This window comes from Staurois parvus, unplaced genomic scaffold, assembly GCF_062004578.1.
Source record: "Staurois parvus isolate SC_StPar_1 unplaced genomic scaffold, SC_StPar_1.0 ptg000198l, whole genome shotgun sequence".
In the NCBI taxonomy this organism is placed as follows: domain Eukaryota; kingdom Metazoa; phylum Chordata; class Amphibia; order Anura; family Ranidae; genus Staurois; species Staurois parvus.
In genome coordinates, this window is record NW_028317994.1 from 15,393,915 (window position 1) to 15,415,652 (window position 21,738).

Genomic DNA, 21,738 nt, shown 5'->3' on the forward strand with positions numbered 1-21,738 from the left:
AATATACAGAATCTTTTATCAAATCATAATTGCATGCTATAAAAAACATTGGTTATCAGACCGCAACACATGGTTATATGAAAATATGGATACACTTAGAACTGTGGCTCGGAGTGAAGAACTGCTGAAAATAATCAAAAAGCTTTGGCACTTCCTCTTCCCATCCTCAGACCCTTTGATTAGTTATGCAATTTCAGTAAAGGCAGAATTGCTACAGCAGGTACTGTGAACAGTGCATGCTTCCATTAAAACACATGATGGCAGCAACACAATACAATGTATAACAATATAGAATATTTCAAAGCAAATGTAAGAAAAACCTCAAAAAAAAAAAAAAAACATGGCATAAAATCAAGACCTACCTTGTAAATTCCAATTCCTGGATCAATCAGGAAGGCTCGGGCGGAAGTAGACGGCTGAACTGAAGAAGTGGATACACGCGACTTGTGCTTATTTGAAGAATTTAACTGAACTTTGCTTTCTCCTTCCTTCTTTGATGAATTGCTAGTACCCTCAGACTGCGAACGGATTAAGAGTTGGACAATGTCATTTAATCCAACATTGTAGTCAAAGAGTGTATGTCCGTCTTCCAGCTGTAAAATAAAAGAAAAAAACACTAAGTGTGAATCCTTTTCTGATCCAAAGGGCAAGTGCAAATGATTCTAGGTAAGTAGTTTGGGAGAGCAGATAGGTGTACATTTATTGTATAGGCATCTTAAACCCTCCTACCTACATCTTGTATTTTTCACCTGTGTAAAATGTGCATTGGTGATGTAGTTTCATGGTGTTATTTATTGCCCTGTATGCACAGGGCAAATAGCGTAATGCATACATGGGCCAAATTCCGAATGAATTCAAAAATTTTGTACATTTTGAAATCCAATGGTGCCACCACTGATTTCGAAATTCAGCCAACCAAGCCTTCAATTTCACCTCATGTTGCTACAGAAAATAATTTTTGTGGCCCGGAATCTTCTTTCTTTCCAGGTCACAGCTCATACTCACTTTTTTTTTCAATTATATTCCTTGCACAAGTCTCTCATCATTGATTAGATATTCACTAGTTTTTTTAAACAATTTCCAACATACCCGATCACTAAAATTCAATGGCCGCACGAAAATCGGCCGTTGCTGCGGCCCACTGAATAAAAATTCATTCATTTTGACCAAAAATTCATAGTTACAATTCTCTAAAGAAAATTTGTTCGAAATTCGACCCATGTATGGCCGGCTTAAGGGCCAATTCACACTGACTTCTGCCAAAATGTATGTAAAATGAATGGACATTCCCATCCATTTTAACGCACACTGACATCGTCTGACGTACATTTTGACATCAGCTGACAAGCATGAGCAGCGCTATGGTGTGAATAGGACACATTGGAAAAATTGTTTTTCAGATGTCGTTCTGTTGATCTGCATTTTACAGCTGCACTAAAAATGCAAATAAACGCACTAGTGTGAATTGACCCTAAATCTTGACATTCCTTTTGCAGCAGCTTCTGTTTGTGTGCAAACATGAAGCTTGTGGCATGGGTATGCACAGGTTAATACACGACACCTGTCTAATCTAAAAAAATTTACACTTCCTGAAAAGAACTATATATCCCATAATCCCTGGGTCTATGTTCTGCAGATCAGAACTACAGAGTACTTTGATCTGAAACAAACAAGCAGGCAGAGCAATGAAGGGAAATGATAGGTTTCATCACAACAGCACTCCCACATTTGTGATGAAACTCAGAGGAAATGGCAAGGCCCGGACCAAGAAGATGCCTGTCCTTTTAGCGAATAGAGACAAGCTAGGTGAATGAATACATGGACAAAGGGGAATTGATCAGCCATGACTCTATAAACTGCAGTCACAACACGCAGACCCATCATTAGAAGGTAAGACAAACAAACAACACGGGGAATAGAAGTATACTAATAACTAGTTAAAACAAAAAAACAATTAAAAGTGTATGTCGCACTTTAACTGTCTGTGAACATGTACCTAGTTTCTTTAGATTCTCTTTTCCTGACACCTAATATGCACATGCCTGTTCAAGACTGGTGGTCTGCTAAAAGTTGTATGACAAGAAGGATATAGCTTCCATATTTCAATCCTCTCAGGGCTCATTCACACCAACGGTTATGGGCCCCATTGCGATAACTCATGCTTTACCACAATACACGACAACGCATGGTAAATGCATTGGTGCAGTGTAGTGCCATTCATTCTGAAACCCAATGTACTTTGCAACGGACTTGTGTGGCAGCGCATTAATGTGCTTTGCAGTGGCTTGCATTAGATGGAACATACACCATGGAAACACACACAATTTGGCAGCACACCACAAATCCGTCATGTGTTGAATGGCACCAAAGCATGTATTGTGCGTGTTACCGCAATGCCAAACTCTCCGCTGGCCTTCAGATTCCTCCAAGGGCACTAACTAAAATGTCTTGGAATTACACATCTGCTACTCAAAAGCATCAATCATTTCCATAAAATCTGATCCCTGCCAGTTTGACCAGCCTGGAGGCCCTGCATAATTGGGTGATTGGTGGTAAATTTAGGACATTAAATCATAACTTGTCAAACTTTTTACAAGTTTTTCATTTTTATCCAATTAGTCAAACACACATTTCTAGCACATAAAACGTAGCGCTACAGTACATAAAGAAAATATACACAAATGAATGCGTTAACCAGTGAACAGTCCAATATGTGCATATGTCCAATCTTCAACAAATATGATGTTGCAATGACAAAAAAAAAACAAAAACAACCAAAAAAAACAAACAGTGCTCAAATAATAAAGTGCCTACCATGTAATCTGTAAGCTCTTGGTGATATTGCCTCCACCTCTAGATAAAGTATAAACTCACCAGAACAATTTGCTGTCTATAAATAAAACAGCAATCTGCACTTATAACATGGTAGCTCTCTCTCCAAAGATTCAAGATATATTCCTCTACGTGGCCAGGGATCAACATCAGTTTTCACCTCCAGCTCTCCTGGGGTCACACACACTCACACCAGCAAGGATTCACCAATAGACAAAAAACTCCTCAGTGTAGTAATGAACATAAACAAGAAAGGGTGCAACATCTCAGTTAAAAATAAGCAAATACAATACAGCTGAATAAAACGTACAGAGAATGCCGCCAGACCAACAGGGAATGGCGGCGCGACCTCTGGCAATACACCTCACCCAACACCATCGAACACTTATGGACATATTGGACATTTTGTTGTTCACTGGTTAATGCATAAAGTCATTTATGTATACTTTATGTACTGTATTGCTGCGTTTTATGTGATTTTTTTTTTGTAATGGTGGTTTATCTACACCTACTTCAAGCAGCTACTTGTTTATCACATTTTTATTTCAGTGCCGACTTTATACAAATTTTATTTTTAACACATATTTCTAGGATGTTACTAGAAGGGCCTTTTTGCCCAGACTCTTGAGCCCTGCATTGTTAGGCCCCTATCACATGCCTGTCAGTTTTTCAGGTGGACTTGATCAGAAAGTCCATGCATTCCTATGGACAGGCGGGTATAAAATGGACTCGTGTCCATTTACACCCACCTACCTCCGGGTTTGATCTGGTCTGTAAAAAAATAAACACACAACAGAAGGGGATCCGTCATCCTCCATCTAGACAATCAGATCAGATGGCTGTCAGTTTTTCAAGTGGACCTGGTTAGAAGGTCCATGCATTCTTATGGACAGGCGGGTGTAAAAAAACAAAAAACACAAAAGGGGGAGCCAACTGGGTGTCAGACAGCAGAGTCCATTTACTCCTGACCACCCATAGAGCAGAGTGGGCTCTGTCCTTGTTCGCTGTGCATAAACTGAAAGGGCACAAATGTGTCATCCGCCTCCTCTGCTCCGATCAGCAGGGATCTGTGAGCGGGACAAAGTATGCTCCATCTGATAGGAGCCTTAGACAACAGAAGTATTAGTTTACATATCTGGTGTATAGTTACAACTAACACAGCAGTGCATAACATGGCAGTGAACAGACCTTTTTCCTTTTGGTTTCTTCTGAAATTCTCTTTAGTTTTGTTCAAATAAATGTATATAATAATGACTAACAGACGCATTGCATTGTAGACACACTAATATCCCACTACTAGCAGAAACATTGATCTACAGTAAACTTTGATATACATTATCTTAAATTTCATGTTATCATGCATAAACATACTATGCACACTATATATATTTTAATCCTACTTCTTTACAATATATTTATAATTCTCATATGCTAAAACTATAAGTCCTCATGCACACCGGACGTTTTTACAGCGGCTGTTTTTGGCTTTTGACGGTTTTGTCTACAGCCAGTAAACTCCCCAGCATGTTATCCTATGTGTCCATGCACACATAGACTGTAATCAACGTTTTTTGGCAGGGGTGTTTTTTTGGCTGGAAAAAAACCCCAGAACTAGTGGGTTTCTAAAGGTGTTGTTAGCTGTAAAAATGCTCTAATGCTGCAAAATGCGGTAAATCGCCACAAAACGGCGTTTTTGGATGTTTTAGCAAAATTATTATTTTTTTTTTTTTACAAAAAAAAAAACCACTAAAAAAGCGCAAAAGCAAAAACGTGGCAAAATGCCACTAAACACTAATGCAAAAACACTAAAAAAAAAAAAAAAAAACCTTACGCGTTTACCATGACTTAACACAGCTAATGTTACCAACGTTATTAAAACACCCAGTGTGCATGGAGCATAAAGGCTTGCATCCAGAGTCCACTGTTATCACACATCTGAAACTAAGAAAAAAGCCAGAAAAATCTGCATGTCTTTCAAATTTCCCACTCCAGCTCAAAAATTAACATATTCTCCTACATGTAAATTGTTTATGCGTTCCTTAGATAATTGGAAGCTGCTTTGTGATGATAGCTTTGGTTTCTTTTTATTAAGGTAAGCACATGGAAATGATCCAGAGTAATCCTTTGTTCACTCATAAAGAAAGCATGCAAGGAAATGAGTAACAGTGAAAAAAAAAAAAACGTTTTCCAGTTTAAAAAAAAAAAAGTGTGAGTAATGTACTTTAGGAGTCATTTTAAAATATATGCAAGTCTATAGGTGGTTATAAAACTATTGGAGCTTTGATGTAAGCTCAGGCTATCACTTCTGCCCTGTCTAAAAAAAAAAAAAAACACACATGAATAAACTAGCTACCAAATAGTCATTTTTGCATACAGTCAGGCCCATAAATATTGGGACATGGACACAATTCTAACATTTTTGGCTCTATACACCACCACAATGGATTTGAAATGAAACGAACAAGATGTGCTTTAACTGCAGACTGTCAGCTTTAATTTGAGGGTATTTACATCCAAATCAGGTGAACGGTGTAGGAATTACAAAAGTTTGCATATGTGCCTCCCACTTGTTAAGGGACCAAAAGTAATGGGACAATTGGCTTCTCAGCTGTTCCATGGCCAGGTGTGTGTTATTCCCTCATTATCCCAATTACAATGAGCAGATAAAAGGTCCAGAGTTCATTTCAAGTGTGCTATTTGCATTTGGAATCTGTTGCTGTCAACCATTTATCATTTTCCTTCCACTTCACAATTATGTGCCACTTTGTGTTGGTCTATCACATAAAATCCCAATAAAATACATTTATGTTTTTGGTTGTAACATGACAAAATGTGGAACATTTGTATGAATACTTTTTCAAGGCATTGTAACAATTAATAAAAATTAAGCTAGTGTCCAGTCAATCTCAAGAATGGTCACTCTGCTGTTATCTGGGCATACTAGTAATATTGGTAACAACAGGTAGATTTGGTGGTCTGAAAAAGCTAAAACAGAAAGAAATAAAAAACAGTCCATAAAATGTCCATAAACAGTCCCATACCACACAACCGTGTTCAGCGTTCCTGAAGACGTTGCAGGTTTATGACAAAACGTGCAGAATGGGGCTTCCATTACATGTCACTTCCGGCCCAGTGGAATGCACGCTGGAATATCAGCAGCGCTTCCTGCAGTATTACTGTGAATGCCTGATTTTCTTCTAACACATTATAAATGCAGTTTTAACCTGTTTTGTGCTTTGAATAAAATGTTATTTCACCATGGAAAGCTTCCCCTTTCCTTCTTAATGTTCCTCATGTACTGCCTGATGACTCTGTGGGGACTCAAGCCATATTAATATTGATAGTCAGCGGCATCTTTGGATACCTCTCTGATTGATCCTATATGGTTCCTGCATTTGATGTGGCATCCATCCCTGGCTTTGGAGGTGTATAATAAAACAAGCGTGGTTTGACTTTCTTGTGTAAACATGGGGTCAATCAGATCTGACGAGTGCACTATATGTGGATATGGAACACTGAACACAGTTGTGTGTTATGGGACTGTTTATGGACATTTCTGTGATTTTTGTATATACAGTTAGGTCCATATATATTTGGACACAGGCACAATTTTCATACTTTTGGGTCTGCACGCCACCAGAATAAATTAAAACGAAACAATCCAAATGAATTTGAAGTGCAGACTTTCAGCTTTAATTCAAGGCTTTGAACAAAAATATCAAGCTCAAATTTAAGGAACTGCAACTATTTTTATACACAGTTCCTCCACTTTCAGGGGCTCAAATGTAATTGGACAAATGAATATAATCATAAATATGTTCATTTTTAATATTTTATTGAGAATCCTTTAGTGCCAATGACTACCTGAAGTCTGGAACCCATGGACATTACCAAAGACTGGGTTTCCTCCGGATGCTTTGCCAGGCTCTAACTGCAGCTGTCTTCAGTTCTTTGTTTGCGGGTCTTTCTGCCTTTAGTTTTGCTGTCAGCAAGTGAAATGCATGCTCAATTGGGTGGAGATCAGGTGATTGACTCTGCCATTGCAGAATATTCCACTTCTTTTCCTTCAAAAGCTCCTTGGTTGCTTTTGCAGTGTGTTTTGGATCATTGTCCATCTGTACTGTGAAGTGTCCAATCAACTTTACTGCATTTGGCTGAATATGGGCTGACAGTATATCTCTGAACACTGCAGAACTCATCCAGCTGCTTCTGTCACATCATCAATAAACACCAATGACCCAGTGCCACTGGAAGCTATGCATACCCTTGCCATCACACTACCTCGACCATGTTTTACAGATGACGTTGTGTGCTTTGGATCATGAGCTGTTCCAAACCTTCTCCACACTTTTCCTATCATTCTGGTACAGATTAATCTTAGTTTCATTCGTCCAAAGAATGTTTTTCCAAAACTGATCTGGCTTTTTTAGATATTTTTTGACAAAGTCTAATCTTGCTTTTCTATTCTTTAGGCTTATGAATAGTTTCACCTTGTGGTGAACCCTCTGTATTTGCTCTTGTGAAGTCTTCTCTTGATTGTAGACTTTGACAATGATACGCCCACCTCCTGGAGAGTGTCCTTCAGACATATGTATATGTCTGGATGTTGTGAATGGGGTTTTTTTTACCATAGAGAGGATCCTGCGATCATCCACCACGGTTGTCTTCCGTGGACGTCCATGCCTTTTTCTGTTGCTGAGCTCACCGGTGCATTCTTCTTTCCTCAGAATGTACCAAACTGTTTATTTGGCCTCTCCTAGATTTGGCCACTCCTAACTCTATCATGGATTTGTTTCATTTTTGAAGCCTTACAATGGCCTGTTTCACTTGCATGGACAGCTCCTTTTAATGCATGATGTAGGTTCACAGCAATAGATTCCAAATGCAAATACCACACTTAGAATAAAATCCAGACCTTTTAACCTGCTTAACTGATGAAGGAATAACAAAAGGAGTAGTCCACACCTAGCCATGAAACAGCATTTGATTCAAATTGTCCAATTACTTTTGGTCCCTTGATAAAAGGAGAGGTGGCTACTCTTAAGAGCTGTAATTCCTAAACCTTTCCTCCAATTTGGATGTACATACCCTCAAAGTAAACCTGATAGTGTGCACATTCAGCCCAAATCCATTATATAACTATAGCTTGAATATGTTTTGGTAAATACATGAGAAAAAAAAAAAAACCTAAAATTGTGCCTGTCTCCAAATATGTATGGACCTAACTGTATATGCGTGAGCACTGTTTTTTTCCATTTTATTATTGGCAATACTAGTTGTTTGTGACAGCAGCTACACAAATGTATTCACCAATATATTGTGGTAATAGCGCGGGTGTTCTTTTCCCTTTTTCATGGTCTGAAAAAGCTGCCTTATATCCCTGAAAGACTGTATCTGCAAGGTCCTGCTGCCTTGACTTCCATAATCACTCTTCTAAAAATACTACCTGCCAATGGTTCATTACCTTCAGAGATGCTATGCACTCACAAAATCATATAAAAACAGCTTATGATATACCTAATGACCAATTACCAATCATTACCACACATTTTCTTACCAGTACAGATGCCATAAATAACAAGAAAAGTCCAGCACAAGCTCATGAAATGTTGACGCGATCTGTATTTTCCTTTAAAGTCTGGGCTCTTCAACACGTCTGTACAAGAACAAAATGCCTCGTCTATGAAATGCCTTTTGACCCTTCTGTTCAATAACATTAGATCAGCCTAGGCAAAGCTCTGATAGCTGTGATGCCTAAAAATTTGCTTATGGTGTCAAAACGAGGTCATTGTAGAATGCGCAGTTGGAGGAATATTTGTTTGATAGAATATGTCTTGGAAGATATATTTTAGATGCTATCTGTCATGAAGCACATCATCTAGGTGAAAAGCCAAAGACAGAAGCTAGCACTCATTTAGCCTTGACCTGAACACTGAAATTAAGTTCCTGACATCCCCTGCACTGAAACTGAACAGATTCTGCTTCACCGTCTTGGACTGAATAAGCAGAAAGGACATTTCTATTGAAGGTTTCCAACATGGAAACGTTGCATTGTGACTTGATTATTTATAATGCACACCTGTAATTAAAGTCAACATATGTGAGCATTAGCAAATCAAATTAGAAAAGCTACAATTTCTGGGGAAATTGTGTGAAGTGTTCTTGCCTCCACCAGTAGTCTACAACTGGAGTGGGCGGAGTAACTGGGTGGAGTGATTGAGTAACTGTTGTGTGGTTGGAGTGGCTGGAGTAACTGTGAAAAGGTTGGACTGGGCAGAGCAACTTTATGGACTGGGCAGAGTAACTGTGTGGAGTGTATGGAGTGAGTAAAGATAGTAAACATTACACTAACCAATTGATTGATCAAATTTAAAAAGTGCACATGGCAAGCTTGATAGAGTGAGAAATGCATTTCAACTATTAATTAGCTTTTGTCACTCTGCTGCCTGCTCACACACCTGGGTTCCTATGGCAACTCACTCTACAGCAAGGGCAGAGAAGAGCGGTTAAAAACAAACTGCTCCAACTTGCTCACTTCATTGGCAGTTGCCATCTTCAAATGATTGTAGTTTAAAAATTGTAAATTCTACACCGAAGAGCTTTATATTGTGAGAATAACAAGACCCAAACCTAAATTTTGATGCATAGTATGTCTCTGAAATATTAAAAATGAAGGCACAGTCACAGTTTAGAACTTGCCCTTTAAATTTGAGGTGGCTAGAGTGCAGTTTCAATGAATAGCAATGGGCGGCGTGAGTTGCAAACAAATGGTCATATTGTAAAAACTATCAGGACTATGGCTTAGCCGTGGACATTTTTAGTGGCAGCAGGGATAGCTGAACGTTTTGATATAAGATTTGTGTAGGTGGGCTTGAAAATGAGGGAGTGATGGCTGTTTAGAAATCATGTCCTGATTTTTCAGCTCACACTCTAGTTTGGAACATTCCGTCATTCATTCCTATGGGACCAATTTCACCACAAAAACGCCGATATTTCATGAACCATTCGGCGAAACGTTCCACAAAGTAATAGCACACCAACCGGGAACAATCCGCACGTTTCAGTATATTACGGTCTATGTAGTGTAAAAACTGTGGGAGGAGTTAGGGTGGTAAATTTGGCTATAATAATATATATGTGAGATAACAGTAAGTGGTCTTGCCATGCAAGAACACTTAATTATGACATTTTGTCATGAGTAAACTGACAAATCGTTCTTAGGACCTTGTTTGTGTGACCTACAGCCTGGACAGCCTTCATCACATGGTCTCTGGTTAGAAGAAGCTGCATGTCATAGGAGACAACACCAAGTTTGTTTTCAACAAGCTTGGGTCAATGAAAGCGGAACTCCACCCAAAAAGGAGAAGCTCCACTTTTCTGCCTCCACACCCTCTCGGCTGCCACATTTGGCACTTTTTTTGGAGGGGGGGAGAGGGTACCTGGTTTGGACAAGTACCCGCTCCCACTTTCAACTCAGTTTGCCGCAACTAACTGACCCAGAAGTTTGCGCCCCCCCCCGCCTTCTTGGACACTTCACAGGTCCTAGAAGAATGCAGCCCATTCACAAAGCTCAGGGCACTTCACGCATACACAGTAGACCGACTGTTAAGCTGTAAGGCTTCACTGCTGGTTTCCCTTAGTCCAGATGGCACCGCCAGCACCTGATAGCCAATTGAAGAACCGGCTTGGGTGAGGACACTGCTGGATGCCTGGAGACAGGTAAGTGCCCTATTATTAAAAGTCAGAAGCTACGGTATTTGTTGTTGCTGATTTTTCAGGTTTTTTTTTTTTTGGAGGATGGAATTCCTCTTTAAGCTTTAGCAATAAAACCTGGAAGCCGATTGGTTTCTATGCAGACTTGCACCATATTTCGCACTCTGCAGTTTTAGTAAATAACCCCCTCTGTCTGCTAGAATTATAGCAATATATGATTAGCAAAGCACAGCCCAGGCAAAGGGCTACTAAACAGGAAGCAGGGCCTGTAAATTTAATAAGCAAATGTGGTTGCCATCATGTATCTATGGAACTATAATCTATACAGAAGCTTATAAAACAACATCTAAGTACTCTGATAAAATGGCCTTTATAAAAACATAGTTTCAGTTACATAAAACTAAATACCAATAAAGTACATCTAAAGCTAAACAATTTTTTGTTTGGGGGGGGGGGGGTTGGGACAGCGCTAAACAACTATTTCAAGAATACAAAATCCTTTGTTGATATCAACCATAACAGGAAGAAAAAGGCAGCCAATGTGTTTCAGGGGCCAAAAATTTCTCTTCATCAGGGCTTAGGGGCTCCATGCACACTAGCATTTTTTTAAGCTACTACCGGTAGAAGCTGTTAGCGTCCCATGCTCCCAAAAACTATTTTTTTTTGCTTCTAAACACTGAAGCTTGAAAAACACTACTAGCCTAGAAGATATATAGTGTTATCAATGTGTCAATGCACACTAATTTCTAATTTAGGCTAGTAGTGTTTTTCAAGCATTAGGTGCAAAAAAAAAAAAAAAAAAAAAAAAAAAAAAAAAAGGCTTTTGTAGTTTTTGGGAGCATTTTTCCAGCAGCTTTTTTTTTAGATTTCTCCTTTATGTACTGTAAAAACACTAGTAAAAATGCTACCACTGCTTTTATGCAGCATTTTTTCCAGCATTTGTGGAGCATTAAAAAAAAAAAAAAAAAACCCTATTGTGCATGGAGTCTCACAGTAACAAAAGGGGCTATTGGACACATTCCTGGCACAAGAAGTAAAAAGAAAATCTCCAAAGGAAATACCCCCCAAAGTAGTCGTCATCCAAACATGTCCCCCTGTTGGTTATCTCCTGTTCCTGTAACAAATGAAAAACTTTGGATTCTCTTTAACTTTCTGTACCACAGACAATGGTTGCCAAAACAAATGTAGGGTGAATCCCCATAGCAAGGACACATGCAATAATAAAATCTTTTCCATACTTATGCTAAAGGTATTTCAAAACACCCTAGATACAAGGCATACAAGTGCCAAACCAAGGATATTGGAACAGTCACCTGACAACCACTGCAGTAGATACTTGGGAGTAAATTGCAGCATCCTAGGTATAACCAAGTGATCTTGCTGAAAATATTTAGTATATATTACATGGTGTTTTGGATAAAGGTACCACGCTGCTGCAATGTGCAAAAGATTGCATATGGTGGTTGTGGATTTGCAAATATTAACCATTTGCCCTCCTGAGGATTTACCCCCCTTCCTGACTAGGCCATTTTTTGCGTTACGGCGCTGTGTTACTTTAACTGACAATTGTGCGGTCAATGTAACGCTGCACCAAAATTAAACGTACGTCCTTTTTTTCCCCACAAACTGAGCTTTGTTTCGGTGGTATTTGATCGCCTGTGCATTTATTTAATTTATTGAGCTATAAAAAAGAAAAAGGAAAAAAAATAGAGAAAAAAGCCCAATATTTTTTACTTTTTGCTATTAAACATGTACAGTATAAAAATGTAAAAAAATAAAATTTCCTCATAAATTTAGGCCGAAATGTATTCTGCTACATGTCTTTGCTAAAAAAAATCCCAATACGTGTAAATTAATTGGTTTTTGTGAAAGTTATAGCGTTTACAAATGGTGATATTCCTAGATTGTAAGCTCGAAAGAGCAGGGCCCTCGAACCCCTCGTGTATCACATTGTATTGGTATTGTTCTGTCACATGTTCTGTCCCCCTTTGTAATGTACAGCGCTGAGCAAACTATTGGCGCTTTATAAATACTGTATAATAATAATAATAATAATATAGATACTGGAATTTATTACCAATAATAGCAGCGATCAGCGACTTATAGCGGGACTGCGGAGGGCATTCTGACACTTGGGAGAACTGACTCGGTGTCACTGACATCCCCAGTGACACCAATACAGTGATCAGCGCTGAAAAAAGAAAAAAAAGAAAAAAGTACTGACACTGTACTAAGGGCACTGGGCAGGAAGGGGTTAACATGAGGGGTAATCAAAGTGTTAACTGTGTGCGGTTTCACTGTAAGCTCGCTCTGTGTGCTTCACTGTAATCACATTGCTTTGCATGGTTGGGCTGTGTACAGCCATGGAAAGCAGCGTGCACGAGCTGACAGGGAGAACTCTATTGTTTACATACAGTTCTCCTCCCCGTTGGAAATGCTTGGCAATCACCGGCCGGGACCCTATGATTGACAGCCGTGGCCGCGAATGGTGGTGTGGTTAGGGCACGCACCCTCTACCCAGAAATGCAAAATCACATATACACGTGATTTTGCACACCAGTGCCACCCTGTAGCAGTATATCTGCTATAGGGCGGTTGGGAAGCGGTTAAAGGATAGGTTCACCTTTTGTAACATGTTACACCCATATTCATTGCACTAGACCACGCACCCCAACACGCTCCTTTCCAGTGAGGCAAGATTTTGCTCTCTTTACATTACAAAATAGTGAAAAATGCCAGTGTGCTTTTACAAATAATAATTCCTTTGGAAAAGACGGGAGAAGACCAGGATTCAGCTTAGATTTCTGTTGTGCTATAAATGATTTCTAGTAAGTATCTTAGGAATTGCAACTGAACTGAGAAAAATACTGGTAATATAATGGAGCATGCATTTATTTTTATCATTAAATCATGCTACGTATTTGGTGAAGTGGCAACAGAAGCTGACAAATTTGTAATTTTCGTGCTAAGGAATGACATTTGTAACTATTCTACATTTTGTATTATGCCTAACGTGTCAAAATCATTTAGAATTCCCTTATGCATCTATTATTTCAACATTAGAAGACAAGGATTTAATTTAATAAATACCCTATCCCATGTGTACTAATTACTGGTGTTTGAGTTAACCAGGTATCTTGTCACTGACAATAAGCTTTTGCAGAGAGGGAAATAAATGCTTACAAAATTGCATTCTCATTTTACTGATACAGCCAAAACAGCAGATACAGCTGCAACTGCAAGAAACCACAAACCTGGGTTACAGTGGGTATAAAGTGCTGGGCATACTACATTTATAGAAAATACAATAGCATTATATAGTGACTAATGATTAGTGATCTAATGACTGATGGGGATAATGATTAGGACGCAAAAGTAGGAGGTGGACAAATCATAGATCCATAGAAAAAATAAATGAAAGATTCTTCTCCAATAATTAGCAGTCATGACATCACCAAATCTCATTCTATATCTCATGAGACCAGAATCCTGAGTGCCAGGTCGACGTGGTGACCAGAAATCACGTCCCAGCACCTGGGCTCCCACTAGCCTATCCACCACTTGCACTATGCAATGCAACTCCTCGGTCAGCCGCCCACTGAGCTCCTCACCTTCTCTCCTCCATGGGACGTACTTTCACATGCCTTTCACATTGCATGGGGGAGCGACGAATGGGCAGCTTGTCAGCCTCCCCACCTCTCCATTGGCTGGAGCTTTCCGCCCCCTTTTGACCCACCCCTAAACGGCAGAGAAGCTGAGAATGGCGGCTTCTCTGATTGGCTGGCTGGAAAGATTGCGAGGACGGCACATGGAGGAGCTGACAGTGAGCCCCAGTGGTCCTGGGCTGGGAGCTGGCTGAACTCTACTCCCTGAGTGAGAGGAGACACCCGCCTCTTCCTGTGGCCTCTGCCTTCTCGCCTACCGGGTGCCCCTTCCTGCCTCAGTGATCTCCTTTGCACCCTGCACACACTAGAGGGGTCGAAAATAGGCCTAGAGCCGCAGCCATTCCACCTCTCAGCTCTGCCCCCCAACTCCGGCTCCCAGCTTCAGACACTTACTGGTTTGCAGCTGCTCCTGAGTCCCGCCGGCAAGGCAATCTATGGGTAGGGGCATTAATATAAAGAGGGGGGGTATCTTTCTGATCCAATGGAGGGCTCTAAGAGGGAGGGAGACTGTGGGCTAATGGGGGTCTCTAAGGGGGTTGCTGACTGCGGCTGATCATAACCCCCCCCATTTGATCAGAGTACCCATATATCATCCCTCCACTAGAGACCTCCTATTTGATCAGAGTCCCTTTATATTAGCACCTCCCCCTTAGAGACCCCCCATTAGAGTCTCCTCATATTAGCACCCCCTATAGAGACCCCCCCATTATATCAGTCCACTTTTATCAGCACCCGCTTTTAGTGAGCAATGGTTTGTCATCTGTGTCGACAAAGACAAAGCCTTGCTAGTCAAACAAAAATGGCTCCTTTTTTAGCTGGCTCCTAGAATCAAAGGAAATTTGTCAAGCCCTGATACAACAGATATACAAATATAAGGCTGTAAAGCACAGGCATATCTAGGCCCCCCTAACACACCAACACCAGGAGGGGCAATGCTATTTTTCAGGAAGAACTTAAGGCAAAAATGTACATTTTGTTTAGTGCTTTTATAGTTTTTTAGTGCTCTACTTAGTTGCTTTTAACAATTCTATGTGTCCCCCATAACATATCAATTCTTCACTACCTAGTGAAAATTATTTCACTGCAGAGAAATGAAAGCGTTGATGGAACATTCAGAAGTCAAGCAGGAAACACAAAACCCGCATCCTGGTGCCATAGTTCAAATCGACACCAACATTTGTACTATTGGGACCAAAAGGATCTCTCTCACAAAATATTAGTTGTGTGCAACATCTCTATAGAGGAAAAAAAAAAATAAAGAAAAGTGGCTGGGTATCCATGCCAAGAATTTGCCCCGTGAATGAGTGGTCAAATGGTTTTGTCAACTTAAGACAAATTATAGTCTCATCAGATACTTGACTATCCATTATATGACAGGCTAGAACTTCTATGCTTTGTCAAAATAATATTGCTATACTGTGTTGATTTGCTCCAGAACGTGTGTGGGTTTTGAAATAGTTGTGCGGTTTAGTGGTTAAAGATAAATATGCCGCTCTGAAAAAAAAGAACCTGACGCTGGTTGTACAATGGAACACCTAAGCCGTAAACAGATTCAAGATAATTTCCCCTTTCCCAGACAGCTTATCAGTCAATGGTTGCTAAGGAAGCGGTGGGTGCCAGAACTTTGTGTACCTAGCAATACCACCAAAAGAAATAATCCCTTTGTTGCCTGTGCATCAAAATGAAAAATTGCCCTACACAGGTTAGAGGTTACATTGCTTATGGATTATGCATATGGAGGAACTTTCAAACTTCCCTGAAATGATAGAGAACAAGATATAACATTACAAAAATAAAATTACTACCAAATTAGAACCCATTTGTACACATATGTTACGGGTCACTAACAAATCGCATGATCTTCAGAATAATTATGTTTATTACTTTGTACAAGCAGCTTAGCTTAAAATGGAACAGCAACCAAAAAGTTTGTTTTGGCTAAAAGTGGTTCAACCTCACATTTGTTTTCAACCAAGAAAAGGAGCAGAATGGAAAATTTTTCTTGAATGAACAAAATTTCTAACAATGTATGTGGTTTTCCTTTGGGAAATGACATTCATTCAAACTGAATGCTAAAAAAAAAAATTTTTTAAGTACTTTCAAACAACATTCACACAGTATTTGAGCGTTCGAATATTTGTACAAATGTTCACTCACAAATGTACTCGTGTATAGCCAGCTTTAGTATGTCAGGTTTTTATTGCTATGTCTCAGCTCAGGAGGAACTTCTTCCTGAAGACAGTGGCCACAACAATACATCAAAACAACTTTCACTAGAGATTTCCCGTACATCCTGCCTCACTATCTGTAGTCCCCATAATTAGGCAGAAAAGGGAAAATTATACTTTAAAGCAGGATCTTTAAGTAGGTATGTAAAGCACAAATTGTACAAATATTCATGGGCCACAAAACAGTTCTATAAAATCAATGAATATGTTTTACTTGGATCCTTTTGTAACCAGGATCAAAGTCCCCAAGAATACCCCCCTTACATCAGGGTCCCCATCACAGCTTATGCAGGTCATAGTTTGGGGATCCTTGCTTTAAAGAAACCTGTACTTTGACGAAAGCACTGTGTAATTTTTTGGCCTTGAGTAGGCAGAGTGAGACACATGCTCCTCAATACCTGCAAATACGTAGTATTTCTTCCGGCTACTGGGGGTTGGATATGAAAGCAAACCTGTGGATTTGACCTAAATGGGCATAACAGATTTACTTGAAGCGCTATTAAAGGATACGTTCACCTTCCATAACATGATACATTGATTTTCAGGGTGTAACAAGTTACGAACTAACCGCCCCCGCATCATACCCTCCCCTCCCAATCATCAGTGTCCCAATTATCAGTGCAGCCTCATTAGTGCCCAACAGTGCAGCCTCATTAGTGCCCATTAATGTAGCCTCATCAGCACACACTAGTGAAGAAGAAAAATTACTTATTTGCAAAATTTTATAACAGAAATGAAGAAAAAAGGTTTTTATGTCTTGTTTACAAAAAATAAAACCTTGTGGTGATTACAATTACAAAAGCTCCATTGCTTGGCAATTCCAATTTCACACTGGGTCTCCACCCCTAAAATGTTGCTTGGTGGACAAAGGACTGTTAAGTTTGCATACCTTTGTGACCATAGAAGTATCTTGTCGAAAACAATCAACCAAACTTCTGATTTAACGTCCTCTTCTGCAATTGAATATTTATGCAGGATCTTTGACAAACACACTGGTGACATATTTAAAATCTATAACACCTTAACTTCAGCTTCCACCAAGCTGTTTTATATAGATAAATGGAAACATGATATAGGTCAGACATTGGAAAGGGAAGATTGGTGTAAGATGGCACAGTACACATCTAAAATATACATCAACACATCACTGATTGAAGCAAACTATAAAGTCCTCCTAAGATGGTACAAGGTGCCAGTGAAAGTGGATTCTTGTGTCCCGGAGGCCTCCCTGCTGTGCTTTAGAGGCTGTGGCCAGGATAGCACGATGTTCCGCACCTGGGGGACCTTGGTTTTGGATCCGCACTTATAACTTTATTTATTCATTCACCGTGGTGAACCTCATCAAATCACCACTGCAGGCTTTACTGGGACCCCCGATGGAAGGGGTACTGGGACACATGAGGGGGCTCATAGCGTTAATTTTTGTAGCAGCTAGAATTTCCACTGCCAGGTCATGGAAATCCCCTATGACCTCATTTATAAAGTCCAAGTTATCTTGGATCATGGTTAATGAATGCCTCTCTGTGATTTTGAATAACAAATTTGATTTGACAAAATCTGGGATCCCTGGATCAAATACCTTTCGGATGCCTCAGAAGATGTTGTTAACATAGTTTCCCTCACCAGGACAGGGTGCACTTCTTTCTGTTATTTCCTTCCTCACTGTCTACCACTTCCTTCTATTTTCCCTTTTTATTTACCAACACAGCACTCTGGCTACTTGTTTCGAGGTAATCTGGAATACAAACGAAACTTCGACCTGCTCTCTAAGGGTGTAGTGCCGGCTTACAGTAGCCAGATGCGCCATCTGGTTTACTCAGCCCCTCATTTACTGAATTCACAGTGGATGGATTGGTTTACCTTTGTACTACTGCTGTATCACCCCACTGCCCGCCCCCATCTTATGAACATCATTGGTGGGGTTGGGATACGATTGGGTCTATGCTCATATATCCTCATTGTTTAAGGTTTCAGACTTCAGGATTTGAGGAAAATGCTGTTTGACAGCATATCACTTTTCTCTTATTTGATGCTTTGTATCTTGGTATGAGACTAATGTATGCTATTTTACGTATATGTATAACTGTTGGATTTGTATACTTTTGTTGAAAACCTAATAAACACCATTGGAAAAAAAAATACAATCACAAGAAAGTTCCGTCTAAAAAAAAAAAAAAAATTATAAAAATTTAATACGGGTAGAGTATTGCATTACCATGCAGTTGCCATCAAAGTGCAATAGCACTGAAAGCTGAAAATTTGCCTGGGTAGGAAGGGGGTGAAAGTGCCCAGTAATAAACTGGTTAAAATAGAAGGAAAAGCTTAAAAAAGAAAACTAATGCAGCCATCACATCTAAGAATTGGTAAGCTGCAATATAATAAATGTTTGCTTTTGGGTTTAATACGGCTGTAGGCTCCATGCACACAGAACGTAAAAATAAATAAATAAAATTGCTGCTTCTACAGGAGCTGGTTTTCGATTGGAGCTTGCTGGCAGAAAAAAAATGCTAAACTCTTCTAAACTGTGTACAGAAATGCTCACTATCAACATTTGTTTCTGCCAAGGGAAATGGCGTTTTGTTTTTTGTTTTTTTAAGCTCAGTATGCATGGACCCTAAAGGAAATTTAATTTGCCCTAATCCTTTTTAGTGCACATCTTACAATTTTTTTTATACTCTTATACACAGTAAAATTGCCTAATCTTTAGAAAAATTGTACTTTGTTTAAAGAAGATGGTCACGTGTATTTATTTCATTTATGTCCTCCAAACTGATTGAAGTGGACCTTGCTGGTGGTGCCGTTGCTTATTCTAAATCGCATACAAATCCGGTGAATAGCACACGGATGTGGCGAAGCTCTATCAGGACTCAAAACACGCTGGCACTGTTTCAAAGGCATTCAGATTCCATGAGCTTGAATCTAATTTGAAGCACAATATGAACACACAGGAAGCCGACAGAAATTCACAAACAATTACATACAGAGTGTGGAGGCGGGAAGTCCTCTGCCACATGTTAGCACATTTTTCCCAAAAAAAATGAAAAATCTCAACACCAAACCCTTGTGCATTTTACGAAATAAAAAACAGGCTAACAAAAGCAGCTTTGCTATTAAATTGCATTAACTGAATTTGAAGTAAACCGTTTAAATGACATCTCCCCCATCTTCAAGAACATTTTTGAAACTTGAAATACTTTTTTTTTTTTTTTTTTTTCCCTTTACAAAAACTGTGCACCGATTCACTTAATGCTTAAGCATTCTTTCAGTAAGTAATGTGAGCCAGAGGCGGCAAAATAAGCCATGGAAGACCATGTTTTTTTTTTACTCTGACCTTTGCCATTGTAACTCTGTGAACTTCCTTGACATAACTGGCTCTGATCGGAGCGGCATGTCCTTTGGTTTTCAATCCCTGTGATATGGCTAAGTTAATTGGAAAAGAAAAATAGGATCAACATGAAAACTGGTAGAAACTTAGGACAGTCATAGATCACTACCTATGACTGCATTATTATTTCAGCAAGGCCATTTTTTGTGTTAACTGAACCCAAGATATTATGCTAGGATTGTGGTTACATATTTTACATCTTATTGATGACAGTCATTGTCAAGATTTTATGTAATTGGATGTAAATGAAAACAGATGCTGTTTGTTTACATCTCTTCTGTTTATGTCCATTTTTAGGCAAGAAACGTTTGTTTTGTACAATTGTCACCTCTGAGTGCTTTCTGCAACAACTGCAAAAAAAATAAAAAAATAAAATGGATTTCACCTGATGTAAACTGAATAGAAAACTGAATACCTTTTTTTCCTTTAATAAAACATGATGACACCCGTGTGCAAGGGGCTGTCAGTTTTTCAGGTGGACCCAATCAGACCCCCCATTCATCTATGGAGCAGCGGGTGTAAATGGACTACCTCCAACCCAATCCTCTACAAAAAATTAAAAAAAAAAAAAATGAAAGGGGATCCATCCCCTTTCATCTAGGCAGATCAGATTGGAGGGCAGTTGGGTGTGAAAAGACAGCCAGTCCGTTTACACCCAACCACCCATACAACAGTGTGGGCTCTGTTTGTGTCCCCTGTGCATAAACTTGGGAGGATATGGACCTGTCATCCGCCCACTCAGCTCAGCAGGAGATCAGCGGACAGATCTGCTAATGAGCAAAGCAAATTCTGCCCTGTGGGGGCCTAAAGTGGACTTTGCAATAAAGTAAAAGGTCTGGCCCCCTGTTAAAAATCACTAGCAGCGATAACAGGTACAAAAAAAAAAAAAAAAAAAAAAAACTTATTTGTAAAGTTAAACTTATACTAACCTTACTCTTGTCTTGAGCTCCACTGGGCCTGATATCATAATCCTTTGGAGAAGATTCCAGGCAAAATGTCCCAGGAAGACATTGCAGTCCATTAAAAAAAATAAGTGTTTTCTCAGGAGATTGCAGCTGCTCTGTATTCCTGTGGGTCTAGCCAAAAGGAATGTTATGTTACCTTCACATTGGTGTTTTGGGCAAAAGACGGGGGTAAGGTGACTATATGTTTAACTTTATAGATATGTTTTGGATCTACTATCTGCTTGTATACAGGATAAGGGGGTCTGGACAGTATCAGCAGACTACCGTTTCCATCGGCCCCCATGTGAGGGAGACGAACAAAGGCAGGCATATTTGTAGTCCAGCCTTGGTCACAACCATAGTTCCCTCAATAGATACAGCGAAGGAGTGAGTGTAGCCACCCAGGGCAGAGAGTGTTTTATTTGCAAGATTACCAGGTGAAAATTAAGGGGAAAAGGCTAAAAAAAAAAAAAAAAAAAAAAAACTTATGCATCTGCCACATCTAAGGATTAATAAACTGCAATATTTAAAATTTGTCATTTTGGGCTGAGATACACTTTAAAAATAGGTTTCATATCCCTAATAGCTAGGATTAAAATTAAAGAATTAAGAAGCTTACAGAGCTGATATAGTTCTGCTTTTGAGAAACTGGTAAATGTCCAGTGGAATCTTTGAGGGCTTAGATCAGGGGTGGGCAAACTTTTTGACTTGAGGGCCGCAATGGGTTCATATATTGGACCCGGGGGCCGGACCAAGAGTAGATGAATGATGTGTATGTGTCATCCATAGTAAGTATAGTAATATTCCCCCATAGTAAGCATAGTAATTCATCCCCCATATAGTAATTCATCCCCCATATAGTAATTCATCCCCCCTATAGTAATTCATCCCCCCTATAGTAATTCATCCCCCCTATAGTAATTCATCCCCCATATTAAGTCCCCAAGTCCCCCTTGTGTCAATTCACTTAC

At 39.5% G+C, this 21,738-nt stretch overlaps 1 protein-coding gene across 1 annotated transcript in view; it reads right to left on the reverse strand.

Annotated features, from left to right (window-relative positions):
- UHRF2 (ubiquitin like with PHD and ring finger domains 2) overlaps positions 1-21,738 on the reverse strand; it is a 135,483-nt gene that overhangs the window by 96,058 nt on the left and 17,687 nt on the right. Inside the window, exon 2 of the mRNA XM_089678134.1 lies at positions 363-593. Coding sequence (XP_089534260.1) covers positions 363-593 — 231 coding nt within the window. The remainder of the gene's footprint in view (positions 1-362; positions 594-21,738) is intronic.